Here is a 20,739-nt window from a genome sequence, read left to right on the forward strand (position 1 = left end):
GGCTCACCACCAGCTGACTGATGCCCAGCCAGTCCCTGAGCAATGGCAGCACCACCTGGATAATTCCCCTCAGCTTTAATTATTCAGCACGATGCCATATGGGATGGGTTATCACTTTGGCCAGTTTGGGTCAGCTATTCTGTCCCCTCCCAGCTTCTTGTGCCCAGCTGGGCACCCCCAACCTCCTTGCTAGCAGGGCAGCATAAGAAGCTGAAAAGTCCTTGACTTTGTGTAAGCACTGCACTAGCTAAAACATCACTGTGTTATCAGCATTATTCTCACCTAAATCCAAAACACAGCACCATGCCAGCTACTATGAAGAAAATGCATTCTATCCTGGATGAAACCAGGACATTAGGTATCAGTTTTTCTTAAGTAGCACCCTGCCCTTGCTTCACTCTAAGGAATGCCTTCACTATTTTGTCTTGTGGAGTTTGAGATCTCTGAGCTATCACAGTGCTATGTCTAAGCCGTGTGAGTGGCAAGACTGCCACATCAATCTAAATGGCAAATATGTGGTTAAAGGTCCTACCAGCCTTGGAGCAACACAACATGTAGCCAATATGTTTCCCATTGTTTTGTACCTTGAAATTCTTATCAATTATTATTTTCTAATCTTTTTTCTCATCTTTTAATTCCCTTGTGTTGAAATTACTAAGTACCAATTGCCACTAGATATTTCAAAGAAGCAGCTTCTACTCCCAGCCTTCTCTGCTGCCTCTATTTTATGATTATTTCTTTACAAAGAAAACCCACTGATAGGAAAATTAATTCTCTATTTCATTTTCTCCTCCATGCCCCCTTTTTTGGATGGGGTGAGACACCAAATCAAAGCATGGCTAGAGGGAAGATATTTAAATACCTCTATCTCGATCAGCAGGATTCCAGTCAAAGTCATCATTAGTATCTTGTTTCCAGTCGCAGACCCCTCGACTGAAGCTGCAATCAACTGGAAAAAAATAAATTGGCAATGGAGACACAGAGATAAGTGGAGTGTTATAAGTACTGATAAAAATAATTTGCTTTTTATTCACCTAGTTATGAGTGTATAGGTCATTCTAAAATTATGTGCAATCTGAGTTTGGATACTGTTGACCTAGATTAAATTGCAAAAAAAACACAACACTAGAATTTCTGTAGTAATTCTTTCCTTAATTCACAGAAATATCTGTTGTGACTTTTTACTGCCAAATTTCCATATGCACATCATTTTATGTGCTGTGAGTTTTGTATACTGAATGCCTGCTGATTGCCAGGTGTAGTCTGAGATGTCAGTTTTGAACTCTCAACATCATAAGTAGTTTAGGATCTGCCAGCTTGCAAGCTTTACTCTCTCCATATGTGACACTGCTGTAGCTGTAATCAGCTGAGATGCACAAGCTCCAGTTCATTCCACTGAAAGCAAGAAGTTGTCCTCCCATGAGAGGAATCCTTTACTTCAGCACTCAATTTATATTATACAGAGCTGGAAATAGCCCAAATCAGTTGATCTTTAGAGCACGCTGCAAAAAATGTATCATCCAGAGCACACCACAGCCTTTGTGACTGTGCAGATGAAAAGCATCATATATAAAGAAATAAACACTGTAAAATGCCAGCATAACAGATCAGATTAAGAACAGTATGTCAGCCATCTCAAGTTCCTTAGAAAGAGGGATCCTTCTTGTGCTTTTCATGCATTTTATCATGAGACAGAGAAGTGCAGGACATGACATTTGAAGAGCATTACTGTATAAATTTAAGTCTTGTTTTCAAAAGCACTACTTTCTGACTTCAAAAACAAAATAAACAACAAAAACTATCTCACACTAAATGTCTGCTGGCATGATTGCCTTTTTTATTTCTTTTTAAGATCTGAAATCATATATCCATTGTTTTTTGGTGAAACCCACCTTGTCCTAAAATGAATCTCAGCTGCAGTGAATCCCAACATTTCAGCCCCTGCACACTTCGCTCATGACTCCACAGAGTGACTCCACAGTTGCTACCCTGTAAATGCATTAGCTCAATATGATCTCTCAGTTCCCTCCTTGGATTTTTTTTTTTTTTCCTGGCTCTCGTAATCAGATCCTTACAGTCAGCTTCATCATTCTGTCCAAAGCCTGTTTTTAGCTTCTTGCTAGCTCCACTTACCTCAGAAAGGCTGCACGACTTAAAATCAAGTCACAGACTTGATTTTGGCAAAATCGCAGAAGAACTGTTTCCCACCAGGAGAGAGGGTGAGAGTGCTCCCTGATCTGCTTGTATGCTCTGCTTTGACCTGAGACACTCTGCAATCTGTTATAGTTACCAGAAGCCAGTGCAGTCTTATGCTAGCAAATGTGTGAAGTAGTTTCCTAGGGCATGTCAGAAATTTAAATTGTGTACATAAATTGGCAGGTCTTGGGCCTTGTATGTTCCACTGAATGATTTTACAACTTTTTTTTTTTTTTTTTTTTTTTTTTTTTTTAATGTGAAAAAGAACAGAGTATCACCTTACTCTGATACCCACAGAACTTACTGATGAACTGGGAGCTATCATGAATTTATTTAGGCTATTTAAAATTTAGGGTAAATACTTATCCAGTCTTGTTCAGAGGATGCTCATTCCTGTTGATTACAAGACCAAAAAAAAGAAAATAGCTGAAGGACTTTGGGATATGGTTGTGTGCTATGCAGCACTCCTCTAACATGGCTGCATTTTGTAAGTAACCAAAATTACCTTATTTTTTCATGACTCCGAAATAAATAAGTAAAATTCAATTGCAAGTCATTTTTCCATGTGGGGGGACATTCTATACATGTCTTATCAACCGTTAAGGATGTTTTGAAAAGGACACAGAACCAGATTCTCACACTGGAACTGACAGAAAGGTTTTGCCAGATATTCACCAGATATTGTCTCTAAATGTTCATTAAGCTTTTGTTTTATGCTAAAGACTTAAAGAGTTTCTGAAGCTTAGGTGATACAGATTGTTATGAAACCATGCAATATGCAGGAAAATAAATATTACAGAATAAAAATAAAGTACCTTCTTGCTCTGGTCTCGAAACTGGAACTTTTCTCTGTGCCAGGAGAGGGCCAAAGGCGGCTGCTTCTTTACCCTGGGGAACTGGTGAAAACAACTCATCAAGTGCTGAATCATAACAGGAACAGAAAATGGAACTTTTTTCCTTTATACCAGTTGCCATAGTTTATTTAAATAATTCAATGTATGTGTTTTTCACTCCACCACCGAAATAACATTTCTAACCCCAGTTGGATACTAACTCTGAATATTAAAATGTTGCTTAAATTGCTAATTTCCACATCACTGTGCCTTCTAACATGTGGGCAATGGAGTTGCAAGGTTTGCAAGGTCAAATATCTTTGCACATGATCTTTCTTTGGCACGATGACCTGCTTTCTTGCTGAAAAATTTCAAGCAAATTTCATCTTGCTGTAGATGAACACCATGAGATAGCAAAGCCAATGACTGAATGGCTTGGCAGCAGTTTGGAAACAAGAACCTCAAAAAAATGGGTAACGTGAGAAACTTTGTAAAAAGCCATAAACTTTGGGGGACCAAAGGCCCGCAGCTGTGAGTTCAGGTGAGGGACATCTGTAATAGGAGCTCTAGGGGATGATTTTTCCAAAGCTATGCTCTTTCCTGGGGCACGTGTTCTCCTGCAGGCCTCATGAGCTCTACTGTCTGTTGGGAAGGAAAGGTGCAGTGACTGCCCTGCATCTTCCTCACACTGCCTGCATCAGCTGGCAAGCACAGCCTGATGTTTTGATTGCCAGATGTGGTAGAAAATCCTGAGCAAGCTCTTTTGTAAAAAATGATTGACTTGTCCTGTGCCAAACTGGAAGAGTTGGTACAGAGTTGGAATGTTAGGTGCTTTCTCTACAATATCAGACTAAAGGAGGAACTGAAAGAAATGAAAAAAAAACAAAAAACAGCTGCAGCCTGAGAGATGAAGAAAAAACCTCTCATGTCTGTTGAGCTACAAAGGTAGAAGAAGCTTGCAAACTCTTATATTCCATGGATTGTCAACCTGGGGCCTAAGTATTTTTGAAGTTCTGTGGTTAAGCTTCTTTTGTATTATTTTAAGTGGTGACTGGAAAAGTGTGCACACTAAAAAAAAAGATGACCTCAACTCCGTGTGGTGCCCACGTAAGTAACTAATCACACAAGGCCATTGCCTACTTTCAGTGGCAGAGGACTCTATCTGCTGTAAACACACATTCAGATGCTACCTGTGATGGATACATACATACTTGTGAATACAAGAAGAATCATTGAATCATTAAGGTTGGAAGAGCCTTCCAAGATCATCTGGTCCAACCATCCCCCTACCACCAATGTCACCCACTAAACCATGTCCCCAAGCACCATGTCCAACCTTTTCTTAAGCACCCCAAGGGATGGTGACTCCACCACCTACCTGGGCAACCCATCCCAGTGCCTGACTGCTCTTTCTGAGAAGAAATGTCTCCTCATTTCCAACCTAAACCTCCCCTGGTGCAACTTGAGGCCAAGGAAGGATGGGAAGCATAAGGAGGGAGGAGGGAAGGATGATTCTTTGGAATACTGCTTACAAAAGGTGCTAGTGGAAAGCCTGCTGTAAGTTCACTTTTTCAGCCATATGGGCAGCAGCACTAAGAAAAGCTCAGGCTTCCTCAACAGTGCCAGGTGGTAGGAGCTATGGAAATGGGCATAGGTCTCTCTACTCAGCTCTGTATTAGTCATGCTACTAGGAAGCTGCAAATGCCAACTATTTTAGAAGCCATGACTTTCATATACATGCACATTCATTCAGTTGGGAGTTTGTTCCAGTGAGTTCCACTTATCTAGGGCTTCCCACCAAAATACGCCAGCATATTAGAAGTTGTAAGCACACGCTCAGGTTTAAGAATATGCTTACAAACCCTGCAAACCAGAGCCTCCTAGTACCATAATGAATATATTCTTTCTTAACCTTTCTTCTCCCTCAAAAGTGTAAAAAAATGTTCTACGTGTACACCAGGGAAAACACACAGCAATGACGAAACCCTGGAGGCAGTTCCAGAGGGACTGAATTGAGCCAAGAAAGGAGACTCATTCAATCTTATGAGCTTTCTGATGAATTGCCAGGAGCGTGTCCCCTCTTGTTGCCCTTGCAGCCTTCTCCTCACCTGGACCACTACTTAAATCACCTGGATAATATTCTTACTTAAGGCGAAGATTAATATATCTTTCTCCAAATTAATATATGTCTAGATATACAGATTTAAGAATATGTGCAAAGTGCTTAGGTGTTAAGTTTACTGTCATGCCATAAACTTGGCCTCCTACTGTGTGAAAGAGGCTCAGGCTGTGAAAACCCTTGCCAAAATGAAGAAAGTTATTAAAATATGAACAGTTCTGGAAAGACCAGAGCAATTTAACAGAAGATAGCAGCTGCCAGAATTATTTATTTACAAAGTTTTTGAATTACACTTGAATTCACTTGAGGGATATACATGCAGGTGTACCTGTGTGCAGCAAATGCTTCCCGTGAAGAACTGTCATGTACATAAAAAGAGTAAAATTTTATATCCAAATCTATTTTTGCTTTCAGTGTCAGGCAGTATAGTCAGGTTCTCCACTTACTGGAGGATATCACTAGCGAGTTATGAGAAACTGTATGCTTCAGCTTACAGAAACGTTTTCAAGAAGTCTTACTTCTTGGAAGGTGCCTATGTTTGACATTGGACCATCATGGGACATAACCAGAATACAAGGTCTGTCCCTCCTAAGTCCTGGGCAGGAGCTAGGCTTGCACTTTTCAGCTCTTCTGCGTTCCAGTGGTGCTTGGAGAAATGCAGGCCTTCCAGAGAGTCCTTGTCTCTTGTTCCATAAGAACACACTCTGACCAACAAAAGCTCACTTAAGTCCCACTTCAGGTGCAGCAGAGTCCACCCTTTCTTTCTTTCCTGCTGGTACCCCCCACCAATGTGTCTGCAGCACTAGCGATCCTATTATCTCCAGTTACATATAAACCCCTTTGCACCAGGGTGCTACACATTCTTTAGTGCTGCTGCCATCACTATACTCTTACGAGTTACGATGGGTTAACCTTATGAGCAGGAATTAATGGCAGAGTGAATTAATGCCCAGGTCCTCAGGGATACCTGTATACCTATAACTAACTACCACCAATTTCCATAGGAGCTGTGCCTCTGAGTGCCTGACAAGCTGGGCGTAAGTAAATTGGTGATGTTCTGTTCCTGAGAACAGTCAGCTTATTGCTGACACAGGCTCCTGGGTCTGCAAGAAAGTCAGTGTTGCTGTCTGTGACATATGTCTGAGTAATGCCCCTGCTCTGAGGAAAAGAAATCTCTCGGTTTGAGTCACATCAGGTGCAGTTTGTCAATTGTATTGACTGCAGGAACTGTGTCTAGTAAAGAGACTTCCTGCAAAATGCAACAGTCCCAGCTAGATCAGATGGTTGAAGCAGTCCCGAGGAACATACTTGCATAAAAATAATAGGGCTCACTTAAACCGACTCTGAAATAACTGATGACATGACTGCAGTCATGGGGACACTTCTTAGGAATACCTTCAGAAAACACATGCAAAAGTAAAAAGAAGCATTCAGACATTGCACTAATATAAACATGCATAAATAGAGTGCTATGAAGGGGATTTAGAAACAAATTAAAAATGAAATTTGGATAAAAGAAGTTCAGAATTCCACTTTAAAAACAACAGGCTTCCAGGGAGAGCTGCACATAAAGAAACAGGTCAGTTTTGAGAGCCACCTTTCAGCCATTCCTCCTGTCAGGGGAACTTCAGGTAGCTAAGTAAAGAAAGGTGACAGACCACCACTACAAGGTGTAGCAAAAGAGCTAGTTAGGTTCAAGCATATCCTTTTGCACAGCAGTGTCCTCCTCGAAGTGCAGGCAGACAGCAGTTCCCTTTGCTTGTCGAACAGGTTTGTTAGCAACCTGCTCTGACTACTTGACTTGTTTGGAGCTGCCTTGCACTCGGATTGCTTGGAGTGAGCTCAGGTCCACCTGCAAACTATCATGTAGACAGACCCTCAAGCCAGTCTACAAGTCAAATAAAGGATAATGAGATCACAATAGCAACAGGAAATCTTCAGGAGCACATCTGGAAATGCACTGCTTGGATAAGCTGCAATTTTACAAGGCCCAAGTGAAAACAAAACCCAAAAAAACCCAAACCCAATGAGCAGAAGTTGAGTACAATAGCTGTGCAGCACTGTTTCAGGGACATGCTTCAGAAACAGAACACCACAGCTAAGTGACTCTGGTACTAAAGGACAGATTTTCCTTTATGTGCACTTGGCTTCACCTCTCTGCTTTGCCAACAACGGTATATAAGATTACTTACAGTGCATTTAATACTCCTGGAAATAATATTTTGTCTGAAAAAAATATAGTTTGGTTTATAGCTTGAAAGTTATTTTATTTTTGTCTGCAGTAACGCATGTGCTATCCTCAAATCTTTATTCTTTTCCCTGCTAATGGGTCTATACTTATAAATCACCCATAGCATCCTGAGGCGACAATACTGGAAGAACAGACATACAGCAGGAATACAGGCACCCAAATATTTAATGAAGCTAGTTGTGGGGAATGTGGTACATTTTTGTTTCTTGCTGTGGCTGTTTTTTCCATCCCCTGGAAAATGCCTATGCCTGTTTTTTCCTAGGTAGTCTAGTTAGTCTAAATGTAAAAATAACACAAAATCTTGGAGAAATAACTCACTGTTAATAATTCTAACACACACAGTCCTAAAGTGTTTACAACTGTGGCATGTGGGAACTCTCACAACAACAGTTCTTGTCTATCACTGCTCTCTGATGTTCAAAGCTCATTAAAAGACAAGACAAAACAAAACAAAAACAACCAGAAAACCAGAGTGGGCACTATAAAAAAGTCAAACAATATAATAGGTAGTAAAATGAAGACTAGCTTCCTATACATTCAGTATATCATTATTTGCTTGCACAGGGGTCTAATTATCAGAAAAGACTGAGATTAACAGCCAACATCCTGATTAACTGGAAGAGTTCTCTTGTTCAGAATTAAGAGCCTAGAATCCATAAGATAAGCAGCCCACTTACATTATTGCCAAATGAACCAGAAAGCAAAAACCTCCTTATCATTCTTGGTGCTATCAAAGGAAGAAGCTTGGTAATTAACACAGTTGGCTAGATTATACCCTTGTGTTTTACAAATATTAACTCTTGTATGACTCTTAGGGAGCCCAGGAAGTTGATTTGTTTGCTAGGTATGCACACTCAGAGTATGACATCTGGGATTTGACATTTCAATGTCCATTGTGTTTTATACCACCGTTTAAAAGCAGTTCCTACTGAGTTAATAACTGTAGCTGTGGGTGTTTATCACTTCAGGAAATCAGACCTTAGGATCTCATCTCACAAAGAAAATAAGGAACAAACACTACTCAGAACATGGAATGACAACCTTTCTTCCCCTTTCCTGTGCAGCCCTCATTTTTTATGCATCTGCAACTTTTGCAATCAGTAGGACAGAGTGCTGTTTATTGAACTATTCTGCACAGCAGGACAGATTCCTCCTTCGCACTGAACAAGGTAAAGATACCAAGGAAAACACACATTTAAAGTCATTAAAGACTATCAAAAGGTATAAAAATGTAAGAAGAAAAAAAGTTTTCACAGATAACCATAATTTTGACATTTCATAAATGTTGAGGGCTGTATTCTGCTATCTTAAACTACTGCATTTTAAAAAAAATGAGTAGAAGTTTTCATATACATCCTGCATTTTGATACTTGGCCTGTTTTAATAATTTAAATCCTAATATAATTTTTTATTATTATTTTTTCCCCTACAGCATTTCCCTATGGCTCCCCATACATTTAAGATGTTGTAAAGTTACCATGATAAATAACGCTCAATTTTAAAAATAATAATTAGGACCTCTGAAAAGTGTGAACTATCCATTTTTCCTAATTAACTCCCCTTCCTGGAAGACAAACAATACAATTTTTAATAATACAAAAGGCAAATGCAGTGTGGATACTTCAGGGGATTGTACAGAGGAACTTAATGTGGTAGTAAAGGAATCACTGCTGAATACACATCAGCAGAGGAGGAAAAAAAGGATGTGTAAAATTAGCAGCTGTAAGTTTGAGATAATCCTGTACTCCGAAGGATCATTCAATACCATTAAAAATGAAGTAATATTAAAGCCGGAAGTTCAATCAATTAAACCCATGAACTGTCTAAATTTTAGTACGTTAACAATCAAGAATGGCATATGGCAATTTAAAAGGAAAGGAAATACAATTAATACCTGCAACCCAACCTGAAAGAAAAATGCAAATGGCATGACACCTTAAGTCCTATACATAGTTGGGATCAAAACAGAACACCATAAATAAAGTTCACATACTTAATGAAACTACATCTTGGCCATAGTAGTTTCCCTGTACAAAGAAGCACACAAATCTTCTGTCAGCTCCCCCTGGCAAAGTAAAATCTCACCGGCATGCTCACCATATAAATCCCTTACATTACTAATTTAAAATTCCAGTCAAATATGACTAGAACAAAGAGAGTAGGGGAAAAATGCAGATAAATCACAATGCTTTAATATTTTCAAGCAATAATAGTCATAGTCACTACCGTCAGTTGTAGAAGCAATTTCACAGAGATTTGTAGCCACGGATAGCTGTTGCTTAGCCCAGGCATATGGTATTCAAATGTTCTGGCTTGGTTGAGAAAGTCCTTGAAAATGAAGTCCATTAAACTTCATTACAAAAATCTCTTGTGCGTTATCTTGACTTAGCTTTTGCTGTGGACAAAGGATTTTCCTGGTGTGCCCTTACTCAAACTGGAAACTTGGAAATGAATCCACTCCAAACTGCATGGCAGTGAGTATTCAACAGGAAGGTGACATGATTGACCCTTTGCAGTTGCATTGGGTCACACAGCCCAGTACAGGTCAGTACGTTCTCTTATATCTACCGGCAAAGACCTGAGCTCTAACCAAACAGGGTGACCATACTCAGGTTTACAATTTCTGGCAGTTTTTCCTAGCTGTTCCAACCAGGTTACAGAATAAACCTGTTGAGCTGTCTGGGCTGCTTCCCTCGATCCATTAATCCATGTATCACAGAAAGGAAGAAAGGAATAGGAGGGCTGACTTGGATTATTATTACTGTTATTATTATTATCTGTTATACTCCCTTTGTAACCAAGGAAGTGAAAAATCCCACAGTCCTTTATGGCACAGAATTTTGAATAGAAGTATCAGTATCTTATAACAGTATTATTTATTAATATTTGATTTATTATTTAGAATAACTACTAAGAGTACTATGTCCCTAAAAATGCTATATCAACAACATTCTTGGAATTCTATTTTGAAAGAATAACTCCCATCCCTACAGAAATCAGAAATATTGACAAACACACTCTTGATGAGGGTAAATCTTCTTCTTCATGAAGAAGATCGAGTACTTGTGAACCTAGTCTTAACACAAGTTGCCATATATATTGCAACTGGTTTCTGTTCACTTTCTCCCTATATTCTGCAAAAGTATGACCAGCTTTGGAATAATTAGCATGACTGGGAAGAATTGTGTCCTCCTCTAGGCTAGTCTTTCAGTGGAAATGTGTGTGAAACAGCATTCTCTAATATTACAAGACTGGTCATCAGAAGACCTGGGTTTCCTTGTGAGAGAACAGAGGTACATGTAAGTCTCCTAACCCTTTTATCTGAGACTCACATGTATTTGGCTGTGCCAGTATGGTAAAGCTGGTCCAGGGTTAGCTTGCCATCCAGTGAAAACTTAAACACCAATTTGGCTTCAGTTCCTGACCCTGCTACCTGGGTAAGGAGGTACGCTGGGCTTAGCAAATGCATCTGGTGTAGCTGGCCAGAGGAAAAGTGGTTTTCACAGGCACATCAGCTTTGAAGTCATGGCACCATGAGCCAGAAACCTTTCACAAAAAATGGAGATTGAGCAAAGCCTGGAGGTGAAGATACTCACTGAAGAAAGCAAGGTGGGTGCACAGTCCCAGCTGTCTGTGCAATATGCATTTTGAATTAGGGGGTCTCCTGAATGCCAGTTGAGCTTCCTAATTTATCAGTTGGAAGCACAAACATAATTCCTCAGGCTGGCATGTGTGTGTATGTGTGTGTTTACTTCAGTATTTTGCAGTTCTCTTTTTGTGTTGGCCTGTATGCATCCAATTGCCTCCTGCCTCTGACAGTCATAAGGTCAGAGGAGGACCCTCAGTAGGCCAAGGGCCCACCATGAGTGAGCTCTATCTATCTTTTCTTCACTTTCTTTAGTAATCCCATCCTGGGCTTTTCTTCTTGTGCAAGGAAGGACTTGAGGAGGGAAGTAAGTTCTGAGTATTTTCACCATTTGATCTTGCTAAAAGCTGACATGCATGTGGCTAGGTGGCAGCTGTTTGGGTACTTTGGAAATATTGCTGCTTCCTGATTTGTGACTTTATATGTTTACAGTATTAGAGAAGCATTTAAGTGTCTTCCAGAACAGGAAGGTCTACATAGTGTGCAGCTCTACACACACTACCTAACACTATTTTTGATACTACTTTGAAATGCTAGGTTGAAAGAATAGAACAAATGATAAAATCATACAGGTCGGAAGGGACCTCAGTAGGTCACCTGGTCTGACCTGATGATCAGGTGGTTGCTCAAGGCCCAGATCAGTCAAATTGTGAGTATTTTCAAAGATGCATATTTCACACCTGCACCAATTTTCATCCAACTTCAAAAGAAAAAAGAAATATTTTCCTTATAACTAATCAGAATTTCTTTTGTTCCAACATGTATCCATTGCCTCTTGTCCTGTTGCTTTATATTTTCAAGAAAAGTCTGGCTTTTCCTTCTCCATAACGTTCCATTTCTATTAAGACTGAAGAAGCCAGTGGCTCTCAGCCTCTCCTCATATGCTGCATGTTCCAAGTCCCTGACTTTGGTGGAGCACTGCCAGACTCATGCCAGTATGTCCATGTCTTTCTTGTAAAGGGGAGCCCAAAACTGGGTACAGCACCTCAGATGTGGTCTCCCAAGTGCCAAAGAGAAGGAAGAACCATTTCTCTTAATCTGCTCATTACCTTGCTAACACAGCCTAGGGTGTGGTTGGCCTTCCTGGCCACAAGGACACCTTGCTGGCTCACATTCTTCAATTTATCTAACAATACCATCTAGTCCTTTTCTGCAAAGCTTCTTTATAAGCAGGCAGTCCACGTCTGTAATGTTGCATGACACTTTTCTTTGCCTTTGCATTTGCTGCACTTCACAATAGTCCTGTCAGCCCACTGCAACAGCCTGTCAGGTCCCTCTGAACGACAGCGCTGCCCTTTAGCTTATAGGTCGCTCTCCCCAGTTTGGCATTGTCAGCAAACTTGAAATATGCCACAAGCAGTCACTGTTGTTAATATTTGCAGAAAGGGAGGAGATTCGTGAACAAACACCTGACTTTACTCTGTTTATCAGCTCTCTAGCATACTTTGGGGAAGCAGTATTAAGCTATACCCTTAGCCTAAACTGAAACAGACCAATTTCCATTGACTTTTTTTTAAATAAAAAAAAAAAAAAGAAAAAGGTAATTTTATGAGAATAGTGCCTTGGGCAAAGAAGCCTGTATTCTCAAATGTATTTAAATGATTAATCGCATTTGTTCTTGGCTTTCCTACAATAGCAATATTACAGACCATGTTTCTAGAGGACTTTAAAATGATCTTTCCTTTTCAAGAACACATGTGCATGTGTTTTTTTGAATCCAATAGCAACAACTTGAGTTCTAACTTAAACTCCATTTGTGTTCATTTATATCATTATGAAATATGGTGCATAATCTTAATTACTGGGAGATAATGTTTGTTATTTTTCTATGCTTTGGAGAAGAAAAAGTATCATGAATAAATTATTAACAGGATGCATTTTTCATATTGCATGTTTTTGCCACCCCCTTGAAGAATATTTGAATGAGCCAGATAAAAATAAAATTAAAATGCATTTGAAAATTGAGAACAACATGGCAAGAAAATGTGTATCATACAACATAGTGATTGAAAGAAAACACCAGAAAGTGGACTAAGGAAACATGTCAATCTTCCTGATAAATGACTAGTGTCAGAAATTAAGCAAGATACCTGCTCAGACACCATCAAATGTTTTAAATGTGCCCATTCAAATAAATTCTTGCATGTAAACAAAAGGGATAAAAACCCCTCTGGTGATTCATGACATTATTTTTCTGGTGCAAAAGCTATGAACTACAGTGGTGCCTACTGTATAGTCTACATTATTTGAAACATAAAGACACCATAGAATATGTTTTTCCTCTGAACAATACATGAATATGCCTATAATGAATCAAATCTAATTGTTGTTTTATGCGTAATGAAACAGCAAAATATCCTTTTTTATTGGGGCTTCTATGAAGGAAATGAGGAAAAGCTACATGTAAGCTGCTGTGAAAGAACAGCTGGCAGAGTGACTGAGAGGCACACTCCCTTCTGTCAACATTGACTGCAGACTATTTCCTCTAATAAAGGAAGATTCACTAAATTTCATAGAATCCTACAATCATTAAGGTTGGAAAAGACCTCCAAGATCACCTGGTTCAACCATCCCCCTACCACCAGTGTCACCCACTGAACCATGTCCCTAAGCACCAGGTCCAACCTTTCCTTGAACACCCCCAGGGACGGTAACTCCACCACCTCCCTGGGCAACCCAGTCCAATGCCTGATGGCTCTTTCTGAGAAGAAATTTCTCCTAATTTCCAACCTGAAATCTCACAGTACCTATATTAGATTCATTTTCTACAAGTAAATTAGGATAAAATAGCTATAATGTTTGGTGACTATTTTTTTAGTGTTTATATAAATATTTGCATTAAAACCAGTATAAAAATGGAGAAACTTACAAAAGACATCTCCTCTTAGACTTTGCTCATGGTCAATCTGATTCTCATAATCTTCATTCTCTTCCTTGTCTGTCTCCTCTGCCTCTTCTATAGTAACTTCAGTTTCTTTCTCTTCCATGGTGTAGCTCCCACCAAGATCAATACCACCTTCATAGTCCAGTGACTGCAAGTGGGTCTTAGAAGGTGGTGTCATCGCTGATTCTGGGATCACATTCTTGATTGCTTTGTGCTTTTTCACACTGTTTTTATGGGCAAGAAGTTTCTTAATTGTGTCCTTAGCTGTTCCAGGTATTCTTGGAATTTCCTTCACCGACTTTTCAGGGATAACTAGAACCAAGAAGAAAATATTAAATGTTGGCCTAATGAATCATCCAGCAATCACATTCATAAATGGCACCCCGGTGTTCTTTACAGCATCCGTAGACCTACACAGTTAAATTCTCTCCTGTGAGATTTATGTTCAGCTCTGCACAGAACTAAATACGAATGCACTAGTTAGGCATTTACCTCTGTTGTACAGACAGCACGCTGTTTGATTTAGAATCATAGAATCACAGAATAGTTTGGATTGGAAGGGGCCTCTAAGGATCATCTGGTTCCAACCCTCCTGGTCCACTAGACCAGGTTGCTCAAAGCCTCATTCAGCCTGTCCTTGAACACCTCCAGGAATGGGGCACCCACAGCTTCTCTGGGAAACCTGTTCCAGGACCTCATCACCCTCCCTCATAGTAGAGAATTTACTCTTACCTAATGTTTCTTTCACCGAAGGCTGAAAGACACTGAAATAGAGTATATTTTGAGAGGAGATATATCAAACTGATTCATCACATTTCATTTAGGTCTAAACTTCAGAGAGGCATCTGAGAACTCCAAATTATTATCTTCTTGCAATTCAATGATGGACTAGAATGTAAATATACAATTTTCTGAGATTGTAACTGTTTTATGATTCCTTTTGACTACAAAATACTAAAAGCAAATCCAGCCTTGTAGTATCTTGCAACTTCTGATCCTGCTCAAAAACACAAAGGCTGGCAGAAGTGAATAACTTCTGTGGGGTAAAAGTCAATCAAGATTGTTCAAAACGAAAAAAAAAAATTGGGGAATTTTCCCCATTCTTGGTCCATCATAGAGTATAATGAAGTCAAATATCCTTTATACCCAGGCAGAAAACTTCAAAACTGTTAGTGGTAAGAGGATATTTTAACATTTACATAGCAGTCCTGATTTTCACATCATGCTCTCCTTGTCAATGTGCTATTTCAAGGTACAAGCCTTTTATCGATAGGGCAAGGGTAATGGGCTAAAGTTGCACCAGGGGAGGTTTAGGTTGGATATTAGGAAAAACTTCTTTACTGAAAGGGTTGTTAGGCATTGGAATGGGCTGCTCAGGGAAGTGGTTGGGTCACCATCCCTGGAGGGCTTTAAAAGACGTTTAGATGTAGAGCTCAGTGATATGGTTTAGTGGAGGACTTGTCAGTGTTAAGTCAGAGGTTGGACTAGGTGATCTTGGAGGTCTCTTACAACCTAAATGATTCTGTGATTTATTTTTAAATTCCATTATTCTTTCTACAGTTATCAAACTATGTTGGGATGATTGAATGAGGGACTATTTTTAATAGGAACCCATTTGAATATGCATTTCTATGGGTGCAGGGAGCCAGGATTGATTTTCTGCCAGTATATGACCCAGTAGGAATGCAAAGGACTCCTTTGAGGCACAATGTTGGTCAGCTGTTCTCTGTGTTAAGATAGGAAAATTATCAGTTTGCATAGCATGAGGGGAGATTTCAGTTGCATATTATGAAACACCTGCTTCCTATCCTTGCTATAGGATAGTAAAACACAGGAGCAAGCTACTTAGATTATTTGAACTGTATCACTCAAAGCCTTAAAAAAATGTTAGACTACCATCTGTAACTAATATGCTGGATGTGATCTGCCTCACAACGAAAGAACAAACTGATCCCTTAGAGTCCCTTCCAGATCTACTTTTCTGCCATCTGACAGAAAATGATAGCTCTTGGTGCCAATGGACAAGTCATCACTGAGGATTAAAGCCAAGACTACTTTGGATCAGTTTGTTCAAAATACATATACAGTGCAGTGCAAATTCTTGGGCCGGGCACTGGGACAGGCTCTCCAGAGCAGTGGTCATGGCACTGAGTCTGCCGGAGTTCAAGAAGCATTTGGACAATGCTCTTAGACATAGGGTCTGATTTTTGTGTGGTCCTGCGTGGAGCTAGGAGATGGACTCGATGATCTGTGTGGATCTGTTCCAACTCAGAATATTCTATGATTCAATGATACTTTTTTTCTGTGTGTTTCTTCTCATACAGACAAAGGGAGCAGAAGAAAAAACTCCACTTAATAGAATGGTACTGTAGTCTAGTAGGAAAAGAGGAAAGTTCCCTGAATTTATCTTAATTTCTGGCTAATATAATCCTAATCAATGTGGATTTGTCATATTTTATTCAAGGTAAATGCAACTACGTTTTCTACTTAGCATGCCAGGAGCAAAATCAGACCTTCTTGGATAGCTCACTGGAGTGTTCAGATCTTCTGAGACTGCAGTTGGAAGTATAAAATAAATGAATGCCAATAAAACATAAAATAAATAAAAAATGAGGATTTTGTTTTTCTTAGCATTTGAATAAAACTTGTAGCCTTGCTTGCCAGATACTTGCAAGTAAACTCTATTAATACACCTTTCCTCTGGAGGATGTTGTTCTGAAGGATGTATGTAATTCAGCTGCTGTGGTACTCGAGTCTAAGCTCAGAATTCAGCAGTAAAAATTATCAGGAAGAATTAATTCCAAACAAATTTTCTCTCAACAATCGGTAAGAAACTGCAGGCTGTTAATAAAGAGGCTGTGGAAGTCAAGACTTCCCAGCAAACCTGAACATCTAATTTTAGTTTCTACTTTGAAGTCTTCCCAGCGAAATGAAAAATTCTTATAGCTCAACATAATAACCTCTGTGGTGTCAGAAAACCAATCTCCTTGCATGTGCAACACTAAGCAGTGTAGAAAATCAACTGACAGGAAGTGACAAAAATATGGGAATGAATGAGTATAATCCCCACTTGCTTGCAGACTGCAGTTTGCTGATGGAAATATGAAAATTTGAACACTTACATTTTATATTGTGGACAAAGAGGGACTAGACACCAAGTTTAGGATATATCCTGAGTACCTTAATCTGCATTCAGCTGTAGAATAGCCTAAGGTATAGATTTAGGGCTTTTTATGTCTACCAGTAAATTGCAGTAGGAATGAATGAATGTAAGCATAGAACACCTAAAACTGAGTCTGTTCTGCAGAATCCACTCCTTGTGGACTTGCATGAATGCACAGCTTGCCTTCTCTGACAGTCTGGAGTGCCACAGCTGAGGCAATGATTTTTCAGGACCCTTTGACCCAAGACATTTATATAAACACATGGGTGTTGCTCACAAACATTTGTGCATTTATGCATTCATGTGATTGCATAGAGAATTTTAGAAACTGAGAAGGAATGTAGTGAATTTCATCCCAGCTTCTTTTTATGCACCCTCCATCAGAAAGCATGCAGATTAAGACCTCCCGTTTTTACAGTTTGTATTTATAGTCCTAGTACAAAAAATATTTCAGCTTCCAAAGGTACTTTATTTCTTTGAATCAGAGGGAATTAAAGCAAGTGATAGGAAACAAAGACAAATGGTGTTTGAGGGCTAGAAGTAAATCTTTTCTGACATCAGTTGCAGGACATGACTACAAGACCACTGAAATGGCTTGGGATGGGATGTCTAATGACTAAGTTGACTTGTAAAAAACACAGAGAACAGATGTCAACCTCCTGTCTCTGTGCTATACTATGTAAAGGGAAATGCACTGGGCATGATACAGAAGAGGAGCAGGCAGTTATCTGGTTTCCTCACACACGCTCTGCAACTGCAGCTGGTGTTTGTTGACTAGGGCTCTGAATCCAAGAGGGCTGCAACAGGAGATACCTTACTCTGCACTCTGACAGGCACCACACTGCTTCCACTTTAACACCTACCACTAGGTTTAAAAATCTGGTGAGAGACAAGCCTAAGAGACCGGCTTAAAAGTTCTTTTGTAGTTCCCTTTGTAGCTTCTGTATATAAAAATTAGAAAAGGGACAAGAGATACAGATTTGTGTAGCGTAGGGGGAGTCCTTAGCTGTGAGAACAGATTAAATCACAAGGATAATTTCAGAAATCATTCTAAAATGTCCTAGACCTCATAATGAAGGATGCTTCTTTTAGAGAGTCATAAGAGATTCTGAAAGTTTTAATACATAGTTTAATACACAGTTTCTATACTGTTATGTTCTTTAAGCACCATCATCTAGCTATATGTATCACCTGCTTAATTTCTAAAATTTTTGTCATCTTATTTGGGGATGGTTGCTTTGAGAAATCAGTGCAAGTTCATAATACTTGACTGTATTTACTTCATGACTAAAATGTTTCCAGTAGGACATGTGGGATGAAAAGAGCTTAAGCATTATTCATTAAGGGATGACAGCAGCATTTGATTCCATAATGAATTGAATCATAAGAACCTGACCAGTATTATTACAAGAATGGCTTTTTAAGCTTTGAAATGTTATGGCGACAACCCCAAATTTTCTCAGAACTTGCAAGTTAATAAAAAAGCAAATCATATGTAGGTTTTAGAGTTTAACCTATGGGCAAAAACAGAAACCTGATTAATATAAGAGGGATGGAGAGAGCTGTCATGGCTTTGTATTACCATTTAGATATCCAGCAAAGCATAATCAAGAATAGCAACCTCTGTCCATCTGGGCAATAAAAAGAGTGCCGTTGCTCTATAGAGTAATGCCTGAAGGTTGTAGGCTTTAAGTTAGTGCTGTTTTTTGCTTGTTTGTTTGTTTTTCTTCCTTTCTTTTTTTTTTTTTCTTTTCCTGTTATTTTGTAGCTTCCTGCAAGAAAAGTGAATTAAAAATAGAATCATTTTTCCCCAGAAATCTTAATTGCTGATGGAACCATGTGGGACCCTTTTCTTAAATAAAAGCTGGAATACACATTGAAGCATATGGTGAGGGAAATGTGGTTTCTCAATGCACAATAGGAAATCAGGAAACACATGAACCTGAGAAGAGCAATAGTTTGCAGCAAGATAGAGGCCAGATGTGGAAATGGCTTGGACCCTTTTAGGGACCATTGGAAAATTACACCTCCACAGTTTCTCAAATGAAATGTGTGCTAAAGACAGTTCAGAAACAGTGTCCAACATCTTACATCTTAAGCATACCTGAATGCTGAATGGCAAAAGGTTGCCTGAATAACCTCAGCTCGTTATCGGAATAGCAGTAATGTTTGCAGCTTGATGTCTCAGCAGCTTTCTGGTTAGCTAGTATATTAATATACAAACTAAATTAATTCTCCAACTTCTCTACAAAGTTGAATTTTACATTACTTCACTTATTAAATTATTTGGTAGCATGAGGAGATGTAGCCAAAGAAGTTTCATTATAAACAATGTGCTTAGTTTCTCTCATTTCATATTCTGAAAAAGCAGCTATTTATTAAAATGCTTTCCATTTGTTATAAAAAGTTAATAGTGCTGCCACAGCAACCAGTTTGTGACATACTTTAGACAATTTCTATAAAGAACTAATCATTCCCTGTTGAAATAAGATTCCCACCCCATGGGAATAATTATATGTAGTCCTGAGGGTGTATTTGAAAAGCCTTTCTTTTATCAGCAGCACAACCCCAGGCACATATGCTGGGAACTGGAATAGGTTGCAGGAGCTGCAAATGCTGCTACAGCCTCCATCCCCCAAGTTCCCAGGGTGGTGTTATCAACCTATCAACCCCAACAGCAAAACTTCCTCTGGCTTCAGTGAAGCTGAAGGTTTTCCACGATTTTCTTATGACATGGAGAAAACCGAGCATTTCAGAGTAGATTCATACATCTAATTCATGTCTGGGTCATCTGTGATGCTCACTTATTTTGACAATTGCAGTATAAATTAACTATTGAAATACTTCAAGTTATAAGAACTGCCTCTTTTTCCCTCAAAGAAAGGAGGTGTATGTGGGAATGACAACCACAGAAACCAGTCTTTTTTTAGTATCACTGCTTTTTGGGTTTTATCTACCACTGACTTTTTCCCCTTTCTTACTGTATACCTCTTTCTAGCTAGTCCCTTGCTTTCTGACTTTCTGCCTATGGCTCTGATTTCTCTCATTACTGTGTGTTATTCCTCTATTCTCTCTTGCATTAAATTTCTTTTCCATTTAGTATGTTCCACTAAGTTTATGAATGCACAGCTTCTTCCTCTTTTAACCAAGAAATGAACTTCAGTAATTGGAAATATGACATGAGAAAGTATGCAGAGAGAAAATGAACAATGTAATAGGAAAATCAGCGAGAAGATAGAAATGATCCATCTTCATCATTTATTTTTTATAGGGCTAGACATTAAAAAATGTATGATAGCCTCTCCATGAGCTAAAATATTTCCTTTGTTCATACTCAAGAAAGCATTCTTGTTGAATTATGTCTGCTTGAGGAAGCAATAACTTTGTCAAAAAGAGATTTCCCTTTGAAATTTTCATCTTCTCATTAAAAAAAAAAACAAAAAAAAAAAACAAAAAAACAAGCCCCTTTGCTCAGAAATGTATTTGTTTAAGAATTTATCCATTTTGTTTTAACAGAACCATATCAATATGTGTAATGTGAATTTGCTCTAATATTCACCCAGGTCTCAAGCCACACTGCATCCTTCTGTAGCAGTAAGCTGCAGTGACAAATCACAAGGGATGTGGACTAGCAAAGAAACTGGCTC

The 20,739-nt window shown here is 39.0% G+C and overlaps 1 protein-coding gene across 1 annotated transcript in view; it reads right to left on the reverse strand.

The window, feature by feature from the left end:
- Positions 1 to 20,739, reverse strand: part of EGFL6 (EGF like domain multiple 6) — a 43,400-nt gene that overhangs the window by 3,443 nt on the left and 19,218 nt on the right. Inside the window, exons 8-10 of the mRNA XM_032198477.1 lie at positions 13,915 to 14,241; positions 3,012 to 3,092; positions 863 to 949 (exon numbers count right to left, since the gene is read on the reverse strand). Of these exons, the coding sequence (XP_032054368.1) occupies positions 863 to 949; positions 3,012 to 3,092; positions 13,915 to 14,241 (495 nt within the window). The remainder of the gene's footprint in view (positions 1 to 862; positions 950 to 3,011; positions 3,093 to 13,914; positions 14,242 to 20,739) is intronic.

Source organism: Aythya fuligula, chromosome 1 (assembly GCF_009819795.1).
Source record: "Aythya fuligula isolate bAytFul2 chromosome 1, bAytFul2.pri, whole genome shotgun sequence".
NCBI lineage: Eukaryota > Metazoa > Chordata > Aves > Anseriformes > Anatidae > Aythya > Aythya fuligula.